At 38.9% G+C, this 23,919-nt stretch overlaps 1 protein-coding gene across 1 annotated transcript in view; it reads left to right on the top strand.

Moving 5' to 3' along the window:
• FMN1 (formin 1) overlaps nt 1–23,919 on the top strand; it is a 370,346-nt gene that overhangs the window by 32,022 nt on the left and 314,405 nt on the right. The window contains 1 exon segment of the mRNA XM_039843982.1: nt 136–2,109. Coding sequence (XP_039699916.1) covers nt 267–2,109 — 1,843 coding nt within the window. The 5' untranslated portion in view covers nt 136–266.

Genomic DNA, 23,919 nt, shown 5'->3' with positions numbered 1-23,919 from the left:
GTCAGCCTCCTGGCTAATGCTTTGAGCAGGGTGAGGTCAGCCAGAGAAGAGTAAGTCATGGTGATGCTTTGATGTATGTCAGTGTGTGATTTATGCACTCTGTTAGACAAGCTGCTTTTTCCCTCTGTTCCTCAGGCAGTCTCATTGCTGGAGATGACTGTCAGCTGCTTTCCCTACGTAGCCACCATCACATGCCCTAGCACCGGAGCCTGGGAAGCCTGACCACAGACCAGCATCTCCGAGGCATGAATAATTAGGTAGGCATAATGGAAGGCTCTCACTGCACCCTTCAATTGTGTAAGCCCATTACCGAACTCTGCTACATCAGCTTCTATCTTCCAAGGGGGGAAGTCAGAGGATTTTCATACAAGGGCACCGTAACTCTAGACAGATCCAATAAAGGGCTTCATAACTGCTACCAAGTCAGGGAGGGGTCAAACATCATCAGCCTCAGCCTGCAGCCAAATGAACATCCAGGCGACATATTTTTCAAGCAAACTCCCACGAAAGACATTCTAACTGAGCTGTATAAACTCACAGCAGAGAGAGAGAGACTGCTGGCCAATCTGCTGAGCTCAGACCACATCCTGGGGATCACGATGGGAAACCAGGAGGGGAAGCTGCCGGAGCTATCCGTGAGCCTGGCTCCCGAAGATGACTGTTTCCAGGCTGCTGGTGACTGGCAGGGGGAGCCTCCTGTGGGCTGTCTCAATAAGAGGAGCACCCATGGGAACACAAAGCCCCGGAGGTTTGGTGGAAGGAGAGAGAGCTTCGAGGCGCTCCCACAGAAGAGGACAAGAAGAAAAGGGCGTGGGGGCCAGGAATTGGCTCCTCAGATGGGGAAGGACCAGATCTGTTCAAGCAACTCCCTCCCTCTTTCTCGAGGGAGGCCTCACTTTTGGCTCCTGGAGGAGAGAGGCAACTTGCTCCCAAATAGGCCACGTACCTCTTCCCTGCTCAGGAGAGAAAGCTGGCCCCCAGGCGTCCCCAGGATGCTGGACCCTGGCCCTACCTGTAGGAGCTTCAGGATGGCTTCTGAAGACATTGAGTGTAGAAGGGGAAGGCTGCTCCCCAACTACAGCTCCATAGAGCCTGGGGATGGTGGTGCTAGGGGGCTACAGAGGGAGCCTCGCAGGCTGGCACAGCAGCAAACAGAAAGTCACCGGGACCCTGAGAAGCACCCAGATACAGAGAGGGGCCGGAGGGAGAAGTCTGCTGAGTGGACTCACAGGAAGAAACCTGTTTCCAAAGTGGTGGCCAAAGTCCAGGATCTGTCTGCTCAGGTGCAGAGGGTAGTTAAAACGCATCCTGAGGGCGAGGGAAGGATTGCTGTTTGCTCAGCAGCCCAAGCTGAGTTTATACCCAGTGCAGACTTCCTCACCTTACCAGGAGCCGAGGCTGGGGCTCATGGTTCCAAACAGCGGGACAAGGAGCAGCGAGCGGATGGGTCCTTGCGGTCATCGGCCAGGGATCATCCTCCAGCCAGCACCGAGGGGGCTGTGAACAAGGTCCTCCTGAAAGTGATAGAGAGCGAGAAGTTAAATGAAGCCTCTGAGGGGAAAAGGCTGGGTTTTCCCCTCAGCACAGCGGCCACTCACATCCTCCCAGACAGTAGAAGCAAGAGGAGAGCTGGGCTGCCTCTGAGTGGCCACAAAAACTTATTTCTGGATCTACCCCACAGTGTCGGCCCTGACACTTCACATCCTGGAGGTGATGAGGAGAGGCCATCCCCCCCAGCACTGGCAGCTCTGGGCATGGTGTTTAATAATTCATCCTCTCAGTCTGGCTCACACAAACTGATGTCAGCTGTTCCCTCGCCTCTATCTCCAAGGCTCCCCAGCCCTCAGCAGCATCACAGGATCCTCCGGCTGCCTGGTGAGCGGGAAGCCGCTCTCGATGACTCTCCTGGGAGAAAGAGCGGTGCCTTCTCTGGGTCTCCCTCTGCTGACACCTTGGAGCCATCATCCTCTGCAAAGGTCACGGAGACCAAAGGAGCCAGCTCGGCCTTCCTCAGAGCAGACCAACCTCGGTTGGTGCCTGGGGAACCTTTGGAAAAGAGCTTGGGGCCCGGGAAGATCACAGCTCGGCCTCAGCACCAGTCACCTCCAGGTTAGTCCCTGTTTAAGATGCTTTATATCTGTTTTTTGGGCTATTCACAAACTTTGTGCTCTTTAGAGACTGATAAATAAACAATGAACCAAAATTCCTAGGTCTGTTAATCAATTTACCTCGTAGCAAGAAAACTGAGAGTGGTATAGGCAAGTGTGGAGATTGTGAGGATTGTGTTGACTTATGGGATCAGGGGTGTAGTTGCTTCCAGAAACAATACTTTATAAATGTCTTTATTTTATTTCATTTTGGGGGGCATACTCTAAAGCTGCCTCCATGATTGCTTAACACAGGACTCTCAAAGGAAACAGGATTCGATCGGGCAGAGAGAAGTAGTAACTTGTTGCTGCCCTTGATGCTAACTAACACTGGGTAACTGGCCCCTTGACCTAGATTTTGCTGTTCATGCTGCTGGAGCTTGAGTTTGATTCTCTAAGCAGAAGAACAAAAGCACACTGTGTCCCCACTCATCTGTATGTTATTAGAGGTTTTTGTTTTTCACTTTTATTTTTAGTAATCACCTTGTAACATCTTTATTTAATGACAAAAACCTTTTTGTTTTTATGAAAAAAGAGGTGAATTCAGTTTAATTTGAAGAGACTTAGTTCAGATTTTCTTCCCTCACACCCTTTTTTAAAAATTTCCTGAAGGAGCACAAAATAATGTTTACTCTGAAGTTATATTTTATTTATGGATTACTACTGCTACTGGTATAGCATCATTTCTTATGCAAACGGTGCTAAAGAGCTAATCTGGCTTGTATACTTAATGGGATTTAAAATGTTACATGAAAGTAATTTAGGAGATTCTGTAAGTGTGTTCAATACGACCCAAAAAGGCAGTGTAAAAAGTGTCCCTCCTGTATTCATTTTGTTTTCCAGGCCAGTATGGCCAGATGCTCAAGGTCTTGTATGCCATTGTATAGGTAACAGGTTCTTTTTCCGTGGTCCTTTACCAGCATCTGGTCAATGCCGTGTGTAGGGAATTGCTCGTAATATGATACATGATCTCTTAAAGGGTTGAGAAAACATTGTGCACAATTTTTGAGATAAAAATTTCTCTTTAAGAAAGAGAAACTTTAAAAGCTTTCTGTTTATTTTCAATTCTTGACATTTTCATAAATTTCTCTAAATCATTGGTCCGAGGGTGGTTCTTTAAAAAAAAATGTGGTCAATGCTTTCATCTTGTTTTTTCAGTATATTGATCTTAGTTTGATAAGACTTGCTTCTTTCATAATATAACCAATCTGCATGACCAAGAAAGTCATAGAATTATAGATTTTATATCATGTATCCTCAAACTCTAGTGATAAAAATTCTTTTTCTCCGTCAATGCTGGATACTTGGAAATACTTGGAAAAGAAGCTTTCTATAAATATTAGGTGAGAGACTTTGGGGGGTATGGGTGTGGAATAACTACCTTTATTCTGAAAGTTTTTTTTTTAAAGAAATTACACCAAATTCTAGGATTCTGTGTGCTTGTCATCAAGCAACTGTACAGTAAATACATTGAGTTTCAGTAAATCATTTTGTCCTCTGATTTAAAATCATCTTTTTTTAATTGTCCTTTTTCTATATAAAAAATATTATAAAAGCTCTGTCATATCTGAGTCAAGGCAGGCACACAGAGGGACATTCAGTTTCTGTGGTGACTGACCATGAGCCCACTGCGGGGCAAGCCCAGTGGATGATCACTTTTTCCCTTTGTCTCTCCATACAGTTGCTCACAACCATTCCCTTTATTTGGTCCCAGCCTACCACTGGGGTCTTCAGTAGCGCTTTCAGGAGGCAGTCATTAGAATCACAGGGATGCCTTGGCAGCAAGACCACCTGTGCACCTAACCTTAAGAAAGAAGAATAGGAGTGTGGAGAGACCTTTTTTTTTTTTTGGCATGGATAACTTCCCCCTTGTTGGGACCTTTCTCTAGCACATCCGAATATTATCTCTTATCTTGGCCCTCCTTTGAAAAGCATTAAGGGAGAGTATTCTTTAGATAGTATCTTTGATCTGTAGCCTGTGTTCCAGCCCTCCCTTGAATCCCTTGAATTCCCCTTTCCTGTGGCCAAGAGTCCTCTTCAGATTCTGGAGTTTTCAGTGACTTCCTGTAGCTGGTGGGTCCATACAGGGAAGACTCTTCCTGCTCCCAGCTGCCTATGTCTTTCACATGATTTCTGATCCCACCCCTATTCCAAGAGAGGCTTCAAACAGTGCCCATAGCCCAGAAGAGAGGCCTGTAATTCATTTACCAACACTTCACAGTGGCCCTTTATCTGAATCTACCTACCCCCTTTCTCCCATGTTAGCTATTACCTCGTTGAATTTATGGTCTGTGGACATTTATTTCCTATGGAAATAACATGTAGGTATTTTACTGAAGTAATGCAATTAAGAATATTGAAAGCTCCCATTAACTGCTCAAATAAGAGATTAAGTCTGGCAAAAGTAATCAGAGTCCTTTCTGGTTGGAAGACTCTTAAGTGTTATGGACAAGTAGTAATTCCCAGGAAAGAGTGAAATCCTCTTCTCCTTGTCACAGGACCAAGCAGTTAAAACCAACATTACCATCCACACAGAAGACAGCATAAAGGTATCACAGAGGCAATTGGTCCATGTTCTATTGGCTTTGTAATTTTCCTAACTCTTTATTCCGAGGGTTACGTCCAGGAATTTCTTGCTATACAAATAGGGAATGTACTAAGAACGAATAGTGGCCAGATTTGTCTTCTTGTGGTCTTCTCGCTTATACTCCCCTCTTTGGAATTGGTTTTTTTATTGCAACAGTCTTTTATATGGGGATGGAAACTGCTGTAGAATGTTCCCAAGGCTTTGTGGAATGTGGTATTTTTTCGGTCCTTGAGGAACTCTAATTGTGCGAGCCTGTATAGCAGTGGCCTTGGGGCTGTGGTTCCTGTCCATTTTGATGGCTTTCTTTTACTTTTGATCTGAAGTAGATCCTTTTAATGCCAGAAGAATCACAGGGAATTTGACTCACCAGCCTCAGGAAAAAGCCCAGTGTTTCAGTGTGCTCCTCAGCATTCTCGTGATGTTTTCCTTCGATCAAAGTCACTGAGGTGGTGATGCACACATATGCTCCAAGCATAGTACTTCTTGATACTGTAAATCATTTGACCAGTTCTTGCGCCCATGAAAAGATGTTGTTAATGTCAACTGGTTGAGGATTGAGAGGCATACTTGTAATAGATTTAGTAAAATCTATATCTAATATAGATTAGATATAGATTTATATCTAATATCTGTATCTAATGCTGTTGTCAAAACTTTGATATCTCTCTGGGCATATATTATGGGGAGTAGATGTAAATTTTTATTAATATAATTCTATATTAATATTGAGATTTGACACAATTCCAGTAAAATTTTTAAGTAGTTTCACAACATTAATGGACATATGCAGCCATTTAAGATTACTACAGAAAGCATGTAGTACATAGAAAATTATCTGTAATTAATGTTAAGAGAGAGAATAAGATTCAAAAATTACATGTATCATATCCATATAAAACAAATATAAGAATTAATTTGACAGGAAATACCTCGCTATCTACTTTTAAGAAAGTAAAGGGCTGGTAATCGAAACTGTATTTAACTTTGACTTAGCCACCCTACTTTTAGGAATTTAGCTTACATAAATAGATGCACGAGTAAGAATATATGCATAAGGGTGTTTACTGCAACCTTGTTTGTAGTGGCAAAAACAACTGGAAAAAATTTGAATGTCCATTGGTAGAGAAATGGTTAAATAAATTAAAGTATATTCTCTGTAATATTACGAGGCTATTCAAGGTAGTAAAATAGATCTAAATCTAGCAAGTTGCAAAATGACGTATAGTATGCTGTCAATTTTTGTAAAGACAGGTATCACCCTCTTCACATATGGGTATATATGTTTGGTGTGGGTTTGAATATCATGGTTACAGGTGTAGAAAAAGACTGGCCAGTCTGTTTACATTCTTTATCTGGGGACAAGGCAGGGTGAAGGTGGGTAATGAGGTGAAGGGAAAGGCTCCAGAAGCATTGGGGAAGAGCATTAATTTCTTTATATATTTTACACTGTTTTACTGGTCTTGGTGCATGTGTCACTTTTATGATTTTTAAAGAATGATTTAACTACTTTTTAAAGAAAAAAACAAACATACTTAAGCACACATGCATGCTCATGTATGGTAGGATTATAGCTAAACCACAATATTCTGTATTTTTCCCATGTTCTTTAATGATGCAGAAGGAAACTCAGCATAAACACACTAGCACTGGAGGGAAATTCAGTTTTCTAGAGAGCTGTGAAAGCAATGCCCCAAAATAACTAGTCAGGGAGGTAGGAGTTGATGAGAACAGAGCATTATCTAGAAACCAAGCGAAGAAGGCAATTCAGAAAGACTCCTAGATTAGACAGGGTCCTGACAAGGAACAAACATCCTCAGGCCTGAAGAAACAAGAGAAGCAGTAGTCATTGGAACCCATCTGGTAGATTGCTTGCCTCCATTTTGTTTAGTTCTTGTTCTGGAGTTTTGTTCTAGACTCTTTCATTTGCGACATGCTTCTTTTTTCCCACATTTTGGCAGCCGTCATATATATATATATATATATATATATATATATATATATATATATATATACACACACACACATATATAGTATTAGATTTGCTATATCTCTCAGTCTTGGCATTGTGGCCTTATGTAGTATGTGTCTTGTGGGGCCCAGTGGCACAGTCTTCCTGTTTACCCAAGCCAGGTGCTCCAGGAGTGTACCTTGTGTGAATTGTGTGTGGTCTCCTATTGTAGTTGAGCCTTGGTTGTTGTTGGCATGTCAGTGAGTGGGACCGACCCTCAGGCTGACTGGCTGTGAAAACTGGCTATGACTACAGTGGACAAGTTGTTGTGCAGGAGCTGACCCCATGGAGCAAGATTTACTTTAGCAGGATTCTATGCCTGGCAGTCCACCCTTTGCATGTGTCATTTGTGACACTAGTTGGGTAGTGCTCTGGTATGTTTTGAAGCCAGCAACCAGGTGTGTTGGTTCTGGGGTCTCTTGGGAGGGGTCCAGTACAGGCCAAGGTCAGTTGCTGTCTGTGTCTGGCCTGGGGCCACCTGATAGGAGCTACAGAATAACTGCAGTTGGTAGCTATCTGTGCTAGGTTTAGAGGTGCATGTGAGTGGCTAAGGCCAGGTATAGGGCCAGTTAGCAAGAGAAACAGGCATGCTGAGGTCAGTTGCTGCTTGTTTGGGGTTTGTGGACCTTTGAGAGATTTTAGAAAAGTCCAAAGCACTGGCAGAGGCTGGCACTTATGAAGAACAGCTGCTGAAAGAGATTTGGCTAGTGCGCAAGTCAGGTGGGAAGAGGCCTCAGAGAATTACCAGGGTGGGGTGAGAGCAGTGTTAGCCAAGTTGATGGAGACTCAGATTTGGCACCGGCCTAAGCTTACAGGCTATGTTGGAACAAAGGAACAATGACACCTGCCAGCACTTTAGTCTTAGAGAGTGCTGCCCTTCCAGCCCTCACTCTGAAGCCAGACAATTCAGTTCATTCCCATATGTCCTTGGTGCTTTATGAGTTGCTGTCCCTTCTCTGGAGCTTAGGGTGAGTGTTTGTGAGTAAATGAGTCTGTTTTTGTGCTCTCTAAGAAGATGCTTGGGTCTACAGCAACCCTCTGTCTCACCTGGACTGAAGCTCTGCTGATTTTTACATCTAGCTATTGTGGGGACTCCTCTTCCTGGCACTAGAGCTCCTGGCTGAGGAGCCAGGTGTGGGGCTGGGGTACCGCATTCCTCAGGAGACACTTCCGTAGCCAATATATTTCGCCTTATTCTTAATTGCCGCACGGTGGATGGATATGGGACCAGCCCATTTTGCATCTCTGCCCCTCTTAACAGTCTCTATGGGGCTTCTTTTTTATATCCTTAGTTACAGGAATTCTCTTCAGCTAGTCTTCAGGTGGTTATTAGGAGTAGTTCTACATTTTAGTTGTAATTTTGATGTGGACTTGGAAGGCAGTTAGCATGGTGTTTCCCTACTCCTCCATCTTGACCAGAAGTCCTAGAATGATACTTTAAATGAGTGGCAAGGTAGAGAAGAACGTATGAGTTTGTGTGGTAAGTATTTTGTTATAGAACAGTGGTTATCTTGATGATAAATGATCATTGCATTGTTTAATTTCTTTGCCATATGACCTCTAAATTTAATCAGGTCAGCTGTCTCTTGTTAAAAGTTCAAAAATAGAGGAAGTGAAAGAATTAGAAGATCTTGTGATCCATGGATTCAGAAAAAATTATCTCATTTTTAAATACAAAGCTCTTCCATTTAACAGCGATCGATAACAAATTGTGCTTGGTTGCATTTTGTGAAAAGCATAAAAAGAATTTACAAATATCTTCCCTAATTATAGCAAATTAAGATAGTTAATTTACATATGAAATAGATTTTCTACCAATGAAAAATTTCTATTTTGAGGTTCGTTTCCATGTAAAATAAAGTGTTTCTCTTGTTCAAATTTTATTTTTCAAAAGGGAGTATGTTTTAAAGACAGTACATGAGATAATTCTGATGTTTTAAAATCCCAAGCCAGCTTTACCTGTGTGGATGGTTTTCCCCAGGTTAACGTCCAGTTGTGTTCTGAGGATAGCACCTTCCGTTGAATTGTTTTTCATTGTCTCTTTTCTATTCTTGGATTCAGAGCATAAGATTTAAAGCAAGGGTGTCAGTCTGTGGTCCTCAGACAAATATATCCATCCAAAGCAATTCTAAAGAAATATAGAAATGCAGAATTAACACTGTGATTAAAAGTAATAGCTGCTCCGAAATCTAAAAGAGATGATCATTTAAAAAATAAATAAATATTAAATTTTGAAGAAATATTTATTGCATATGTATTTTCACATGACTCAACCATTCTGCCTCAGAATTATTGGTTGGGGCATTAAAAAAAAGGACAAACCTTTAAGGGTATAATTGGTTATAAAAATTTTATCAATTTGATAAAGCAAAGTACTGAATATTGAAGGTTGATGTTTTGTTTTATTCCTCATGAACTCCTCTGGGAGAGAGTGCTTTTTGAAAACAGTATACACCATTCTGGGCCTGCTTTCTTTCTCTTGAAGCTTTTCTCAGATTAATGACCATTACTGCCTCTTTTACTTTATCCACTTTCTGATCACTTACAAGGATCATAACTCCTATTAGATAGTTCTTATATGAGAATCAAACCCTATTATTTAATACATTTTTATGGCCTCTGGGTTGTGATATTAGTCCATACCATCCCCTTAGAGTTCCTCTGTGTGCCCTGGTAGCTCAGCCTCCTGCCACGTCATGTTCCAGAGTTTCTTCACTCTTTTAGGTCTTAGGGATTTTTTCTGCAGTCGTGGATTGCTCCATTACATTAGACCAGAAGCTTTCTATATGGCCTTATAGGAAAGACTTGAAACGAGGTCAGAATTGGGATTCAGATATGTATAGGAAGTAGAGGGACTTGTGTGGTCCTTGAAGGATACTGAATAATAAAGAGGAACAATGGACAATAGAAAGAGAAGTATCATGAGAAAACAAATCAGGGCCAAAAGTCTGTGCACAGATACTTTCTCATGCTCCTAGGAGAGCCCTGTACTCTTGGGAGAAGGGGGGCTTTGGCACGAAGGGAGGAAATAGCTTTGTCATCAGAAGCCCATAGTTTTGCATTGTAGAAGAGCTATTCTAGAGAAGCAGAAACTTTCTTGCCGACTAGAAGGAGAGCAGATATTGTTAGCAACCCAAGTGCAACAGAATGGCAAAACAACAGAGCTGAAGGGGCAAGGCCAGCAGGCTCCTAACCACAGAAACCTTGTGGGACCTCTGGAGGGCACAACTGGGGAGGAAGAGCCTGAGAAAAGACCTGATTTCATATCAAGCAGGTGAGTGAGAGCTTCATACCTTGAGCTTCAGATTTTTTTGATTCACGTGGCAAGAGTTTTATTCACAATAAGGCAGTGTGTCAGATCATCGAGATTTCATATATTTTTCCTACAATATTATGATATGGGTTTTTTTGTTTGCTTTAAGCTTAAGTTAAAATTTTGAGTTAGACTTTTGCGTTTGGAGGGAGAACCCTAAAATAATCCTGTGATTGGTTAAAGCTGTTGGTTTCCAGGTTAGCCCAGAGGAATTGTGGACAGAGTAAATAACATGTGGCTTGAGCCTAAGCATAGTCTCCCTAGGATTTGGACCTGGATCTAGGCACGTCTGGATAATTAGATAGTTAGACCTGTCAAGAGCCTTTTGCTTGAGTGCTTAGAGGCTTGTTAGAGGGCAGAGCTAATTCTAAGGAAAGCAAGATTTGAGGTACACGCTAGGGAACCAGCGTCGGAAGGAGAGACAACACTGAAAATAGCATGAAGTATGTCCTCCAGGTTTTCTGCTGACCCAGCTCCTGTGGATTCATGCCTGGATGGTAGGGAGAGAACACTGCAATAAAAAAGCAGTGTGAAAGTAATTTTACTAGAATTTCCTTAAGATTTTGAAGGCAGGGTCTGCATAACAGATTTAACAAACTTATGGATGAAGAATCCCTACTTGAGATTCTGTAGAAGAGCTGTGATAGGAAACCTAGTGAATGAACAAGACTTTACTTCATTCTAAGGAGAAGTGGAGGAGTGGGAGAGGTGGGCAGTAGTGCCTTGGGAACGCGTCTGGCGCCTTAGCTGCAACAGTCCTGGTGACAGTCTTAGCAGTGTGAAGAGACACGGTTAACAGTCAGAACAAGAGAGAACACCAGTGATGATGGGGAGGATTGCATCCATGAGCACGTGTGATTCCTAGAATGATTAGGAGAAATCGGTGTATAGGGGAAGAGGAGCACCGACATTGGTAGAGCCAGAGAAATCACTATTTTTCACCTCGTTTACTACTCCTCTGGCTGCACTTGCTGGGAAAAAAATGATATCAAATTCATAGGGTTCTTTTGACAATCAAGTAACATAATGCTGGTGAAAATACTTCATAAAACATTAGAACATAGCTTTATTATCATTACAGATCATTGTTGGTTCAGAGGGCCAGAAAGGATTTTAATAATTTACTCTTTTGGTGTTTTTCAGTGATGAAATGATCCTACAAATAATAATTCTCAACTGGTTATTCAATGTGGATTTCTTGATTTGCTCTCAGTTAAAGTGGCTACATTTACTTCTGTTTTTTAATTTACTTATAAAGCATTTTTTCAGTCTCATTGTTTTTTATAGGTTAATTTTGATTTTCCAACTAATTTGTAAAAAACTTGCTGGCGTGATCATATATGATCCCTCCAATGTACTCTCCAAGGAGTCTAACTTAAAACTGGTTCACTCAATAGCTTTTGGATTTCATCAGGGAAATTTTATTTTCAAATTAAAGTCAGTAACAAAGAAATCATAATTGCATTTCTAATTGTATTTCTAATACTGTCATTCCAATATGAAATTATAAATTAAAGAATGATATAATAAGAAAAACCAAGGTCCCCTTTATCAATTATTTCTGAACCACTTGAAGTCACGTTTTCCCACTACAAAGCTTTTTCAGTTTCTTCAACTAATAGTAATTTTGTCCCTCCTGATATCTGTATCATTTTTTTGTGAAGACAATTAAGTTTTGGACCTCTACTATATACATCTTATTATGTTAATATGTACATTTTATAATATTCTCTTGTTGTTTTGTGTGTCAATCTTGAATTCCTATCAAGCTTTTGAATGTAGGACCCTCTTACATTTTGAACAATTGGTTTATATTACAAGGTAGTCAATGTGTATTGATTTAGTTAAATTTTTTGGTTGTTCACTTTGATTAAATACCACCCTCCAGTTTACAAGTGACAAGACCGACTGTGAGTAACAGATTGCCCTAGAATAGTCAAACAGACTGGTTGGAAATTCCTTCAGCCGATGTGCCATACAGCAGGGTGAAGTGGGTTTGTCTCTGCCATGCTCTTGTGGTCTCTTTCTTATTTGGAACTTGTTTCTGCTGGTGATAGAATACATCAGAACCGAAACAGGCATTTTCTTGTTTTTAAAAAAAGTCCTCTGCAAAGACAGTAATGGTGTCACATTCATCATTATTTACCTGGAATCAGGTTAAGTAACTGACAGTGGCATGTATTCAATTAATGTTTCATTGAATGAATGTGTAAGTGGATTAAAGAATGATAAGAAAACTTGATTTGCAAACTGATAACAGGAGCAAATTCTCCCCATTTATCCTATGTTAACAGAATGAAATTGATTTTATATCATATTATGTGATTACTATCATGTTATTTTGGTAGATAATACTTTATTTTTAAACTAACTGAATTAACTGAAATTAAATGAAACTTGTGTTCTAAAAGCCAAGTGTTTTTGTGAACAAAGAAACTGTTCTTTTAATTGGAATTACTTTACATGATCAATTTTGCCAGTATAGACCCTTTTTAATCTTAAAATGAGACTTAATTTTATTGTCAACAGCAGTCACTGAGGTGTAGTCAAGCGATCCGACTTGAAATGGAAACCAGAGGCGGCTTACCAGTTCATGTATTTTGTGGTCACAGGTTAACCATGTTGTATTATTCATGATCAAAGACGAGCACATTTGCACTGAGGTACACTTTATGATGCAACACATTGGTGAACTAGAAGACTGGGAAGGTACTTGTAACTCTTCTAGCCTGATTCAAGGGGTCCTGCAAGACCCACCTGCTGGGTACCTGATGCCCACCATTAAAGTTTGCCTTCTGTGTGAAAGCACTATTGTTAGAATATTTGTGTATGATGCAAATATAAGTTGAGGCCATGTGATTAATTCTCAAAGCTATACACAAACTCATTATATTAATTTGCCCACAAAACTCCTGTTATTATCTGGAAGAGCAGGATCCTTACAGAAAGAGTTATAGGCAGGGTTCATGAGTAGAAACAGAAGTCAAGACCAGGAAAAGAATGAATAGGTCTAGATAATGGCATGAGATTTTAGGTCCTCAAATCAATGAGGCAGTATGAGAACACCAGGTACCTCAGTTCCACCTGTAAAATTCCTTTGCCTTTCCATACAACATAACTGGATCATGGAACTCGTATGCCACCATATTCACAGATTCTGCTCTCACTCCAGGAGGGGGGATTTTCTGGTGCAGTAATTTAAGGGAGTATCTTAGAATTCTGCCTTCCACAGTATCCTTCCATTATCTAGTGCTTTCCATCCCCTTTCTGGTCTTCTGTTTCCACTATCAGAATCCTGTCCCCATAGTCTTCCCTGATATCACCTAATGTATATCTACAATACACTTGTCTCCATTTCTGTGTCATGCTAATCATATTATACTGGTTGAGAGTGTGTGTGCGAAAGCTGAATACTTTAGTGTCAAAATCCCACCTCTGCTGCTTATAAGAAGATTGGCAACTGTCTCAATTTCTTCATCTATAATTAGGAGTGACAGTAGTATCTGCATAGTAGATAATATGTTAACTACTTATGAGTTGTTTTAAGGATTAAGTGATATAATACATTTAAAGCATTTAGCACAGTGTCTGGCACATAATTCTGCAAAAATGTTTAGATATTACTAGTGGTATTTTATGACTCAATGCTTTTATTCATACATTATTTCTCTACTTGAAATACCCTGATAAAATCTTATTCATCTTTCGAACTCCATCCTAACCTTGGTTATGCAAAATGTCAATGTTTGCATAATGTTGGGAAGGGAATAGGGAACGCTGTATTTTTCAACTTTTCTCTAAGTCTAAAATTATTTCAAACTGAAAAGTTTTTTTAAAGTTCTAAATGTTATCTCTATTATAAAGCCATCTGATTCTCCTCATTGTAGAACAAACACTTTCATTATACTCTCATGGAACTTTACATGTGATGTTTATCGCATTATACCATAATCATTTGTTTGCATGTATGTATAGAATATAAACTCCATGGAAGAGACTAAGCTTTATTCATCTTTGTATCTCTAAGATATCACATCACATCTGATATAGCTTACATAGCATATATGATATAAATGCTGGTCCAATGACTAATTGTTGAATGATTTTTTGTTTATTGTGCATAAGAGATTCACCATGGGAAAATGAGATGTGATTGTAGAAAATTCTAACCTGTGGGGAGGGTCAGTGTGGTGTAGAATAGTGGTTATCAAAGTGTAGTCCCTGGACAAGCAGCATTATTAGCCACGACCAGAAACTTGTTAAAATGCTATTTCTTGGGCCCCATCCCCCAAACCTACTGAATCGGAAATCTGGGGATGGGGGCCTGAGCTGTCTGTTTTTAACTAGTTTAGTGGAGACCATGATAAAAACAAATTATTATACTAATGTATAGCTATTTTAAATGAATTTGAATCTTGTAAGTACAAATATTTTATTAAAGAGAAATGATATAGATGGGTTATCCTTAGAAAACAGTTGAATTCCCAATTAGCCAGTTTCGTAATAATTTTGAACAATTATTATGGACCTCGTTAGATATAGAGACCTATATACTTGTGCATATGAAAAAGCTTTTTAATTTTTTATTCTACTGATAACTGATTCTTATGCTTTACATTAATATAGGAAGGTAGAATGCTATTCTTGAATATTTTCTTGTCTGAAATTTTTTGCTGTCATCACAACTTTTTTTTTTACCATTAATCATAATATTAACCATTCTGGCCTCAATACAGATGTCTTCAAACAACTATCGACGACACCTGCCAAGTACCAGCTGTTGCCATAAGGTCCAAGATGCTACTTCTTTAAATTTTATTTAAACATCCATTAGGCTTTCTGTATACAGATTTTATAACCCATTTTATGATATCAGCAAATATTGGTAGAGTTATAGGGTTTCATCTACTAAGTAATTAAGATATTACAAACACACATCTTTAGATTTATTCTGAAGAGCAGTGCTAATATTCTATTGCCATCTTTCTAATTCCTTTAAGAGCACATTTCTTAGAAAATCATATGATAATGTATGACTAAGCTCACAAAGAGTCTAAATCAGGAAAGCATTTGCCTCTTGGCTGCAGAAGCTATTAGATCTTAGCCTCTGTTATTGGAGAAAAATCACTTCCTTATGTCCTTAGGGCATTCTTTTCCTTTCAGACGTTTGGAGGCTGCTCTTTCAGAGCTCCCTGCCTTTTGATGGCTTTTTTCTTTTCATGCTAAATAAATCAAAATTCATACAACTGTTCAGTTGAACTAGGTTGGGGGAGACAAATCCCCTCACCAAACCCGCCGCCTCAAAGTCAGGAAACCCAAGTTTAAGTCTTTCCTCCTTCAATTACTATCGATGTGTCTGTAAGATACACATCTCCAGTTCCCATACTGTCCGGAGTTGCTGTGAGAATGAAATGAGACAGCATACATGGGAGTGCATTACAGATTTGAGGAATTATTTTTACAATCACAAATGGCAACCTCAAAAAGAGCTATTGCCTTTCAATTATCCATAGGGAGCCTGATAGTCCTTATGCCAAAGAGGCCCAAAGTTAAATGGATGTTCTCTGAAGACTACATCCTGGGAAACTGCATTTATTTTCTTATCCCCCAGGGGCAATATTTACTGTCATCTAGTCCAGGTGAGGAACCTGTAAAGGGCAATAACTTTATCAGCTTTGTATTCCAAGGCAAATAGATTTGGCCATAGTGGGAATGTGATAAATTGAAAACAGGGGTAAGAATCCAGTAGGTCTGTAACACTCTTGGTGTTGGTAGAAAGTTTTGAACAGATTCCCAAACTTTGTGGACTCAAAACTAGATGAATTCGATTGGATCTGCAGTTGAAGAAGAAAAGAAAGTCAGGGATTACTCTAAGGCTCCTGCCCCGAGTGACAACTGCTATTTGAAATCATGCTGGGTCTACAGCCACAAGAACTGTCCTACTTAGAGTGTTGATTAACAGATCCGTTTAAAAATGTGGAAAAGGTATCACTTGCATGTCAAGACTCCTCACTGTTCCCTGTTCTGTTCAGATCTTTTCAATATCCTATTGGTGTTCTTAGTCAACTTTGGAGAAAAACTGAGATGGAGAGGTGTTAGATGACAGAACCGAAGCTTGTTAAATTCTTCCTGCGTTAAATGGAACAAGATTAAATTCAAGAGGATACTGGAAACATCCTGCATTTAGATTAAAATATCCACTTACAAGTAAAGGACATAGGAGACTTTGGTTTCAGTTTTAGTTGACAACATATTGACTTTGAGCCAGTTGGATAATGTGGCTGTTTAAAGCAAAAGCCAGACTATATTACCAATAGGTATTCATATCAAGGGCAAAAATGTACTACTGTACTCTATAAAGGCTAATAAATCTGGAGTTTTGAGTGTAATTATAGGTATGTATTGGAAGGGGACTATTGACAAATTGGATTCCATGCAGGGGACTAGGAAGGAGACATATCTGGAAATGATTTCATAGGAGAAAGAGTCTAAAAGAATAGTAGACTAATGAAATTGTAAAGGTGACACATGAAAAAGGCAAAGTGGTGGACATTGTGTGCGCCACCAGATTCCCTTGTCAAGATCAAAGCCCTAGTCCCCTCAGCTGGCTGATGGCTCATAGCCAAGTCCTTTCCCCCTCAACCCCCTAAAACAGCCCTCTGCCCAAGGGAGCTACCTCCTCAGGGGCAGCCCTATCCAATGACTGGTCTATGTGTGCGGGTACAAAAGCTTAGTCCTGTTGCCTTGTGCAGGACAATTGTGAAGGGCCGCCCCAGCTTCAGAGCTCCCTGTGTGATCAGCTGAGGCCTCTGTTATGGCTGCATCTCCTTTGGCCCAGTCCTGCCTCCCTCACTCTCTCATAGGTGTTGTTCCCAAGAGCCCTTCTTACTAAGCCTTCTCCATGGAAATCTCTTCTCGGTCTGTTTCCCAGGGAATTCTACCTGCAGCAGCTGACATTACAAAGACTGGGAAGGATAAACTATGCAATAAATGATGCTGGAACAATTGATTATCCATGTGGAAAGAAAAAATAAAGTTGGAGCTACTTCATGCCATGCGTAAAATCTATTTCTGATAGATTTAGAACTGAAAAGTGAAAAGGGAAACTTGACAGCAAACTTTACAGAAAGGGTTTCTGAAAAGCACAAACCATAAAGAAGATTATTGGTGAATTTGTGTATATTGAAATATTATGAAATTAAAATTAAATGGAATTAAACTTCTTTAACTATAACAAATGATATCATTTTTAAAGAGTAATAAGAAACGCTGGGAGAAGATATTTGCAGCACTTATGACTAAAGAATTAGCATCCAAAATACATAATTCAGATAGATTAATAAAGTAAAGCAAATTACCCAGGCGAAAAAAAATGGGCAAAGATGATAGTCAACTCACTTAAGAGAAAGTCTGAATGAAGAATCACTATGTGAAAAGATACTTAGTCTTATAAGCAGTTAGGGAAATGACAATGAAGATAAGATCCTGTTTCATACTATCAGATTGGAAAATATTTTAAATTTATTTTATAATACCATTTCTTCTTTTCCTTCTCTTCCTTTTTCTTTCTTCTTTTCTTTGTTTTTGTGCCTTTGCACATGCTGTTTCCACAATTAACTACTCATCCATCAAGACCTAGCACAAATGTTATCTTTTCCATGAAACTTCCTGTTAGAGTTAAGCATTTCCTCTTATATATTCCAGATAGTGCTTTGTGCTTCTTCAATTTTAAAACACTTGGCGTGTTATTTGCTTACGTGCGAGTCTCTGACACTAACTAGATTATGAGCCCCTGGATGACAGAAATCATATACTGTTTATGTGTGTGTGTGCCTCTGACATTTATCATAGAGTCTGGCAGTTGACTAGTAAATATATATTGGATGGGTGAACAAACCAATTCCTTGCTCCAGTGGCTTTTTTATAAGATCAGACCCCTTCAGAATGAGGGCTGAAAGGTCAAATGCTCTCTGCCCTGGTTGCTTCGTTATCTTTTTGATGTATCCACTAAAATTAGTTCAAGATAAACTCTAGTTTTAAAAAGAATTTGTAATTACTCATTACCTACAGAAGAGAATATGGTTAAATGTGGTTCCCATCCTCAAATTAAAAAGGATAAGCAGATAAGCTGGTTCTTTTTACTGTAGGTGGACAGCTGCATAGGGACAAAATAAGTGTTATTTTTCTTTGCTATTCATTGTTTTTCTTCCAGGCATATTGTTGCTTAGCGATACTATCAGGATTTATTTTTAATCCTAAAAAAATAAATAAATAAAAAATAAAACAACTGAAAGAAGTATACTTTGCTTAGAGAAAGGAAATATTATGACATATTTTTTTAAAAAATAAAGTATCTCCACCAGGAAATCTTAAGTCTTTGGAAACATACACCTTCAAGGCATTTGAAAAATTTCTAATTTATTTTTTAAAAGCCAGCAGTGGTTCTACAAACTCTACACAGGAGTAGACTCAGTTGACATTTGTCGATTCTTACAGTAATTATAAGATAGTAAAGCTGGGAGGGATCCTTTGGCCCAGTGCCTTGTAATGATAATAAGATCATTTAGTGATAGAATACTCCACATCTTCTAACTTACATCTTGGTTCTTTCCTTTTCTCTGTATACTGTCCTTATCACCAGCCTGAAGGTAACAAGAAACTTCTTTGGATTTTCAGTGACTTTGAGTTATGGTAGCTACTGAGGTATTTACTTTGGAGCCCTTGAAATTTCCCCAGTAAGCAGTTGCCTGGTGGCCTTTGTACCATTAATAGTTAACTTTCATTGTACCTAAACTGAAGGGTATAAAGCAACTTTATTCCAGAGCAACATAATTATTTAGGCTCATGGTCAATACAAAGTTAAAGTAAATGTTTGAAAAAGAAGTTAAAAATGTACTTGCATCTTAATTAACTAAATTGTGATGAAGATTCTGTTAAGTATGATAATCTTATGTGATAATTGAAATATAATTGGTAATATCCCAGGACTTCTATTTGCTCATTGGCAAATGAATAACTTAGAATAAATCCCTGAGGACAATACATCTTTGAGGATGTTCTACCTCTAAATATTTTGATTCTGTGATTGTAATAACAGGAGTCACCTAGACTTTGCTTAGTCTTGCAAAGTTAACTGATGCTTGAAGTGTTGCTTAACAAAGAAGGGTTTCTTCATTTTTTTTTTTTTTTCTGAAAAGTGATCTATGACTCAAATCTTGTCTTTCTGAAAGTCCTCAAGGATCTCATTCATTGATCTCTGTATGTGTGTTTTCTGCCTTTCATTTACTTGGTAAGATGGTGATTTATTAAAACTAAATAAATTATATTTGTTCAAACCATGTGGGTTGTTTGCACTTAACTGGCTGGATGGAAGGTTGGAGGAGGCATCACGGAAGAACATGGGTTGTCATATATATATATTTGAATCTGAATTCTGCTGCCATGGTCTAATAGAAGTTATAAAACCCCTCTTAGCCTCAGTTTTCTCTTCTCTACAATGTGAATAACAAAAAGTACTTCATAGGGTTCTTATGAAGAGTAAATGACACACAGTGGCAGGAATACTGCAAGCAGTCATATCATTAGGGCATACCAAATGGAACTGCAACTGCTAGTAAATTTTTCTTTCAGGTGCAGACATACACTTTTATTGATCTCATTGAAGTTTTAAGTACTTTGCTGTTACTGTCCTGCAGTATGTGTTTTTAAAAACTTACTTTTTGATTGTATATTCATAACAGTTGGTCATAATTTGATGTGAAGATAGGAGTGTGTGTTTCTGATTTCCACAACAAATTCCTCTGCTTTCTTTCCTACCATTCTTCTCTATAGAAACAACGTAGCAAAGGATTACTGGATTTCTGTAAAAGCGTTCAGGAAAAAAAAGTGGGCAGATTCTGTAAAAGCTAGAATCAGTATATTGTGAATTATTTTAGTAGAGGGTTATGCCTTTTTCATGTTTGCATTCTTAGCACCCAACTGGCATAAATAGATCTGGTAATGAACATTTTATAGAACATACAGCGGAGAGCAAACTTCCTTCCAAATTCTGATGATAAAGATTGGTCCTTAAAAAAAACTTTAATCAATTTCATAACTAATGAATAGCTACTCCCCTAGGTAATGTGATAGTATATTAAGAGGCCTTATCTAATTATTGTAAACAAGATTTTGATTCTCAGGTAACTGAAACCTGAATAAACTATAGCTCTCATAGAATGCTGCTTTACCAAGGATTATTTCTAATCAAGTATGTTATGTACTATACCAGTACCAATGTATTTATAAAATGAGTAATGAGAATATTAAAAAGTGTTGATAACAAAATAATTTTCCCTGATCAGTATTGTTTACTGGTTCAACAACTATGATTTTGCATTGCTGAAGCATTTCATTCCTGCTCATGAAAATTCTTCTCCAAAATTAAGACTTTTGATCAATGCCCCCACTGCTTCTCAGTGTTATTATAACTGTTATTTTTTTTAAATGACTGCAAAAATTTTCTTCAGTATACACAATTTATTTATCTCTGCTTGCATGTACCAATGTGTCCTCTCATCATCTCCCGTTCTTCTATTTCAACAGGAGAAGAAATTAGAAGAATCTATTCATCATTAACCAATTGACTGCCAGAACCCAGCTCTTTTGTTGTTGTTGTTAATAGCAGAAAGGTTTATTAGTGAAGGCAGTTTACAAGGAGAGAAGTCACAGTACCTAGGGTCTCCCAGCTCCCTTTTCTCCCTTCACTAGGCATAGAATTCTAGAAAAGCCAACAATAAGTTTCATAAAATAGAAAGAATGAAACATGGGGAATTAAGATTTATTAAAGTGTCCCCAACTGTGCTAGGTGAATAATTTGAAATTTCGTTTAACCCTTACGAGCCTATGCTTTTCCCACACATCTGTGCGTGTGCAGGAAAGGAAATGAGATTTGTCGAAGGAGGGCTCTGGTACAGTGTAGTTTTTGGCTTCTGCATTTTTATTCTTTGAGCTAAAAAAACAAAAGTGCTCAATTAGATTAATGTCTTTGTATGACTGAGAAGGTCATTTTGCCAAAATAAACCATTTGATAAAAGTCTAATCTGCCAAAATGACTTAAGATGCCATCCATGCTTTTTAGAATTTAAGAATTAGAATTTATTTTCAAGAAGAATTCCATTTGCTGGCTTATTCTTGTCATTTTCATCATTAGATCACATTTCATTCCCAAACAGCTTGTTTTGTTTATCCTCAGCTCACAGACACCCTTAGAACGCCACCCTGCCTACCTGGGTAATTTTGCTTGTTTGAGAGGCAGGCTCCTCCTACTTGGTGTGTGCTAGAGGACATTTCTCTTGGGTCTGAGTAGCTTAGAGGTGGGTTTCAGAACAGTAGTTGCTACAAAATAGTAGCCTTGGTTGTTTTTTAAAAACTAAATCATTATTCTAATCAGATAGCAGGCTTTTCAAGGAATAAATGTTAGCTTGTATAGGGTTTTATAACCCCTGAGTTGAGTGTATAAACTGACCAGTATGACCAAGGGTGGGTCCCAGGTGTGTGGCTTACTGAGGAATCTGAGAAATTATTTTTTTCCTTAAGGAAAAGGAAGGATTCATAAACTTTCAAGTAAGGAAGATATGCTTTAGTATAAGGGGCACAGATTATTTTTAAATGGTTTAAAAATAGGTAAGGTAGTGTCTTAAAATGTATGTTCCAAATATACAAAAATGTATGTCTCAGATCTGAGTTTAAGATTTAAACTTTGATTTTGCCACACTTAGCCCCATCTATGGAGTGTTCTTGCCAAAGAGCTAAATCTATAGGTAATTGGACACCCAGGGTTAACTCTCCGTTGACAAATTGGATAGGTTAAGCAATACCGTGAACAAGCACACAGATAAGTTCATATGTGGGACTGTAGTGGGGTTCTTTTTTTTTTATCGAGATATAATTGGTGTGGAATTTTGTATAAATTTAAGGTGTACAATATGTTGATTTGATATATTTATATATTTGCCATATGATTACCACATAGCATTAGATAACATCTCCATTACATCACATAATTATTATTTCCTATTCGTCGTGAGAACAATTAAGATCTAGTCTCTTAGCAACTTTGAAGTTTATAAGGCAGTAAATAAGAGACAGGTGGGGGAGAAGGGGAGACTAATTAGTCTGACAAATATATAAAAGAGACTTAAAGGCATAGCAACCAAATATAATATGTAGACTTTGAAATATGATTGAAATAAGCCATCTGTAAAAAGACATTTTTAAGACAATTAGGAAAATCGAATATTGACTAGATATTCGATAAAATAAGGAATTACTGTTAAATCTGTTAGGTATGATAATGGCATTGTATGTAAGACAGTGTTTCTCATTATGTGGCCTCTGACTGGCATCACCAACATCACTTGAGAATACACTGGAAATGAAAATTCTCAGCCACACCCCAAACCTACTGAATAAGAAACTCTGGAGGGTGTGGAACCCAACAAAAATATAAGAATCACTGATGTAGGAAAATATCTATATTTTTGAGGAATGTGTAGAGATGGTTTTACAATACTTAAGTTAAAGTTAAGAATTCAATGAAGCAAGTATGGCAAAATCTTAATAATTGTTTTGTGGCTGGATATGTGCATAAGGTCCTCTACTTTTGTGTATATTTGGAAATGGTCATTAGACAATTTTTTGGAAATCTTACAACATGCTTACAAAAGGAGAAGCCTCGTCAGAGTAAACAAACAGACCAAAACTTGATTTTAGGTTTTATAAAAACTTCCAGTTTGCCTACAGAAAACTGGGTTTAGTCTAGCTTTGCTACTAAACACTTTGCTGGGTGGTCTTGGTAACTTAGTTTCCCAGAAACCTCATCATTCTTATCTGTGAGATAAAATGATTTAATCTGTGATCTGTTGTGAAGGTTCTTTCAAGCCTGTTATTCTTGATTCTCTAAGCCAGCAATCCCCAAACTTTTTGGCACCAGGGACCGGTGCACCTCTGAGAATGTAAGGCCTGATGATCTGAGGTAGAGCTGAGGTGGTGATACTAGTGCTGGGGAGCGGCTGCACATACAGATGAAGCTTTGCTTGCTCCCCGCCACTCACTTTGGCTTGGTTCCTTAACAGGCCACGGACTGGTACCAGTTCGCAGCCCCGGGAGTTGGGGACCCCTGTTCTAAGCATTCAGGTGAGTTGTCAGGCTTTTCAGCAGCATTTCTCAAGTCTAGAGTTTGATCTGTGGGTGAGCGTTCTCTCTTACTTTCATCTATTTCCCATTTGAAGGATATCAACAGTCTCTGGGATGACTGAAGCTCAGGCACACAACCCTCTGACAGAGTAGATAGGGTTTGTAATTTCATGAAGACCTTCAGGGACTGGAAATATGAGGTGCCTTCCAGGTTAGGCCAGAGGTGGTGAAGGCCCAGAGCAGAATTTGGGAACTGCTGCTCCTGGCATTTGCCTTGAACCCCTTCTCTTGTCCCTACCACTGCTATGGCCATCACCTCCTCATACAGGGTGTAAACTCTGAGTGGGTTCAGGAGCTCTGATTTATCACTATCATACTTCAAAAACTCTATTGATTAGAATAGTCAAAGCCATGTACCCGTTTGACAGACAGCAATGGTATCCTCACTGCCAAGAGGAGTCAGGTTACCTAGAAAATCATGAAAATGCAGAATTGCTTTGTTAATTCAAGCCTCTGTGTGTCCATGTTGAGGAGTTAAGACAGGAAGAAGGCAGTATCTCCCTGGGGAAGGCTTTGGGGAACATGCCAGGCTGGTCATGGAGAGGGATGACAAAAGAGTAGGTGTTCAGAATACAGGAACATATATGTGCACATTGCATGGGCAAGAGGGAGGGAAAATGAAATAGGA

This window comes from Pteropus medius, unplaced genomic scaffold (genome assembly GCF_902729225.1).
Source record: "Pteropus medius unplaced genomic scaffold, Ma_sr-lr_union100, whole genome shotgun sequence".
In the NCBI taxonomy this organism is placed as follows: Eukaryota; Metazoa; Chordata; class Mammalia; order Chiroptera; family Pteropodidae; genus Pteropus; species Pteropus medius.
This window is presented reverse-complemented; position numbering and strand designations above follow the sequence as displayed.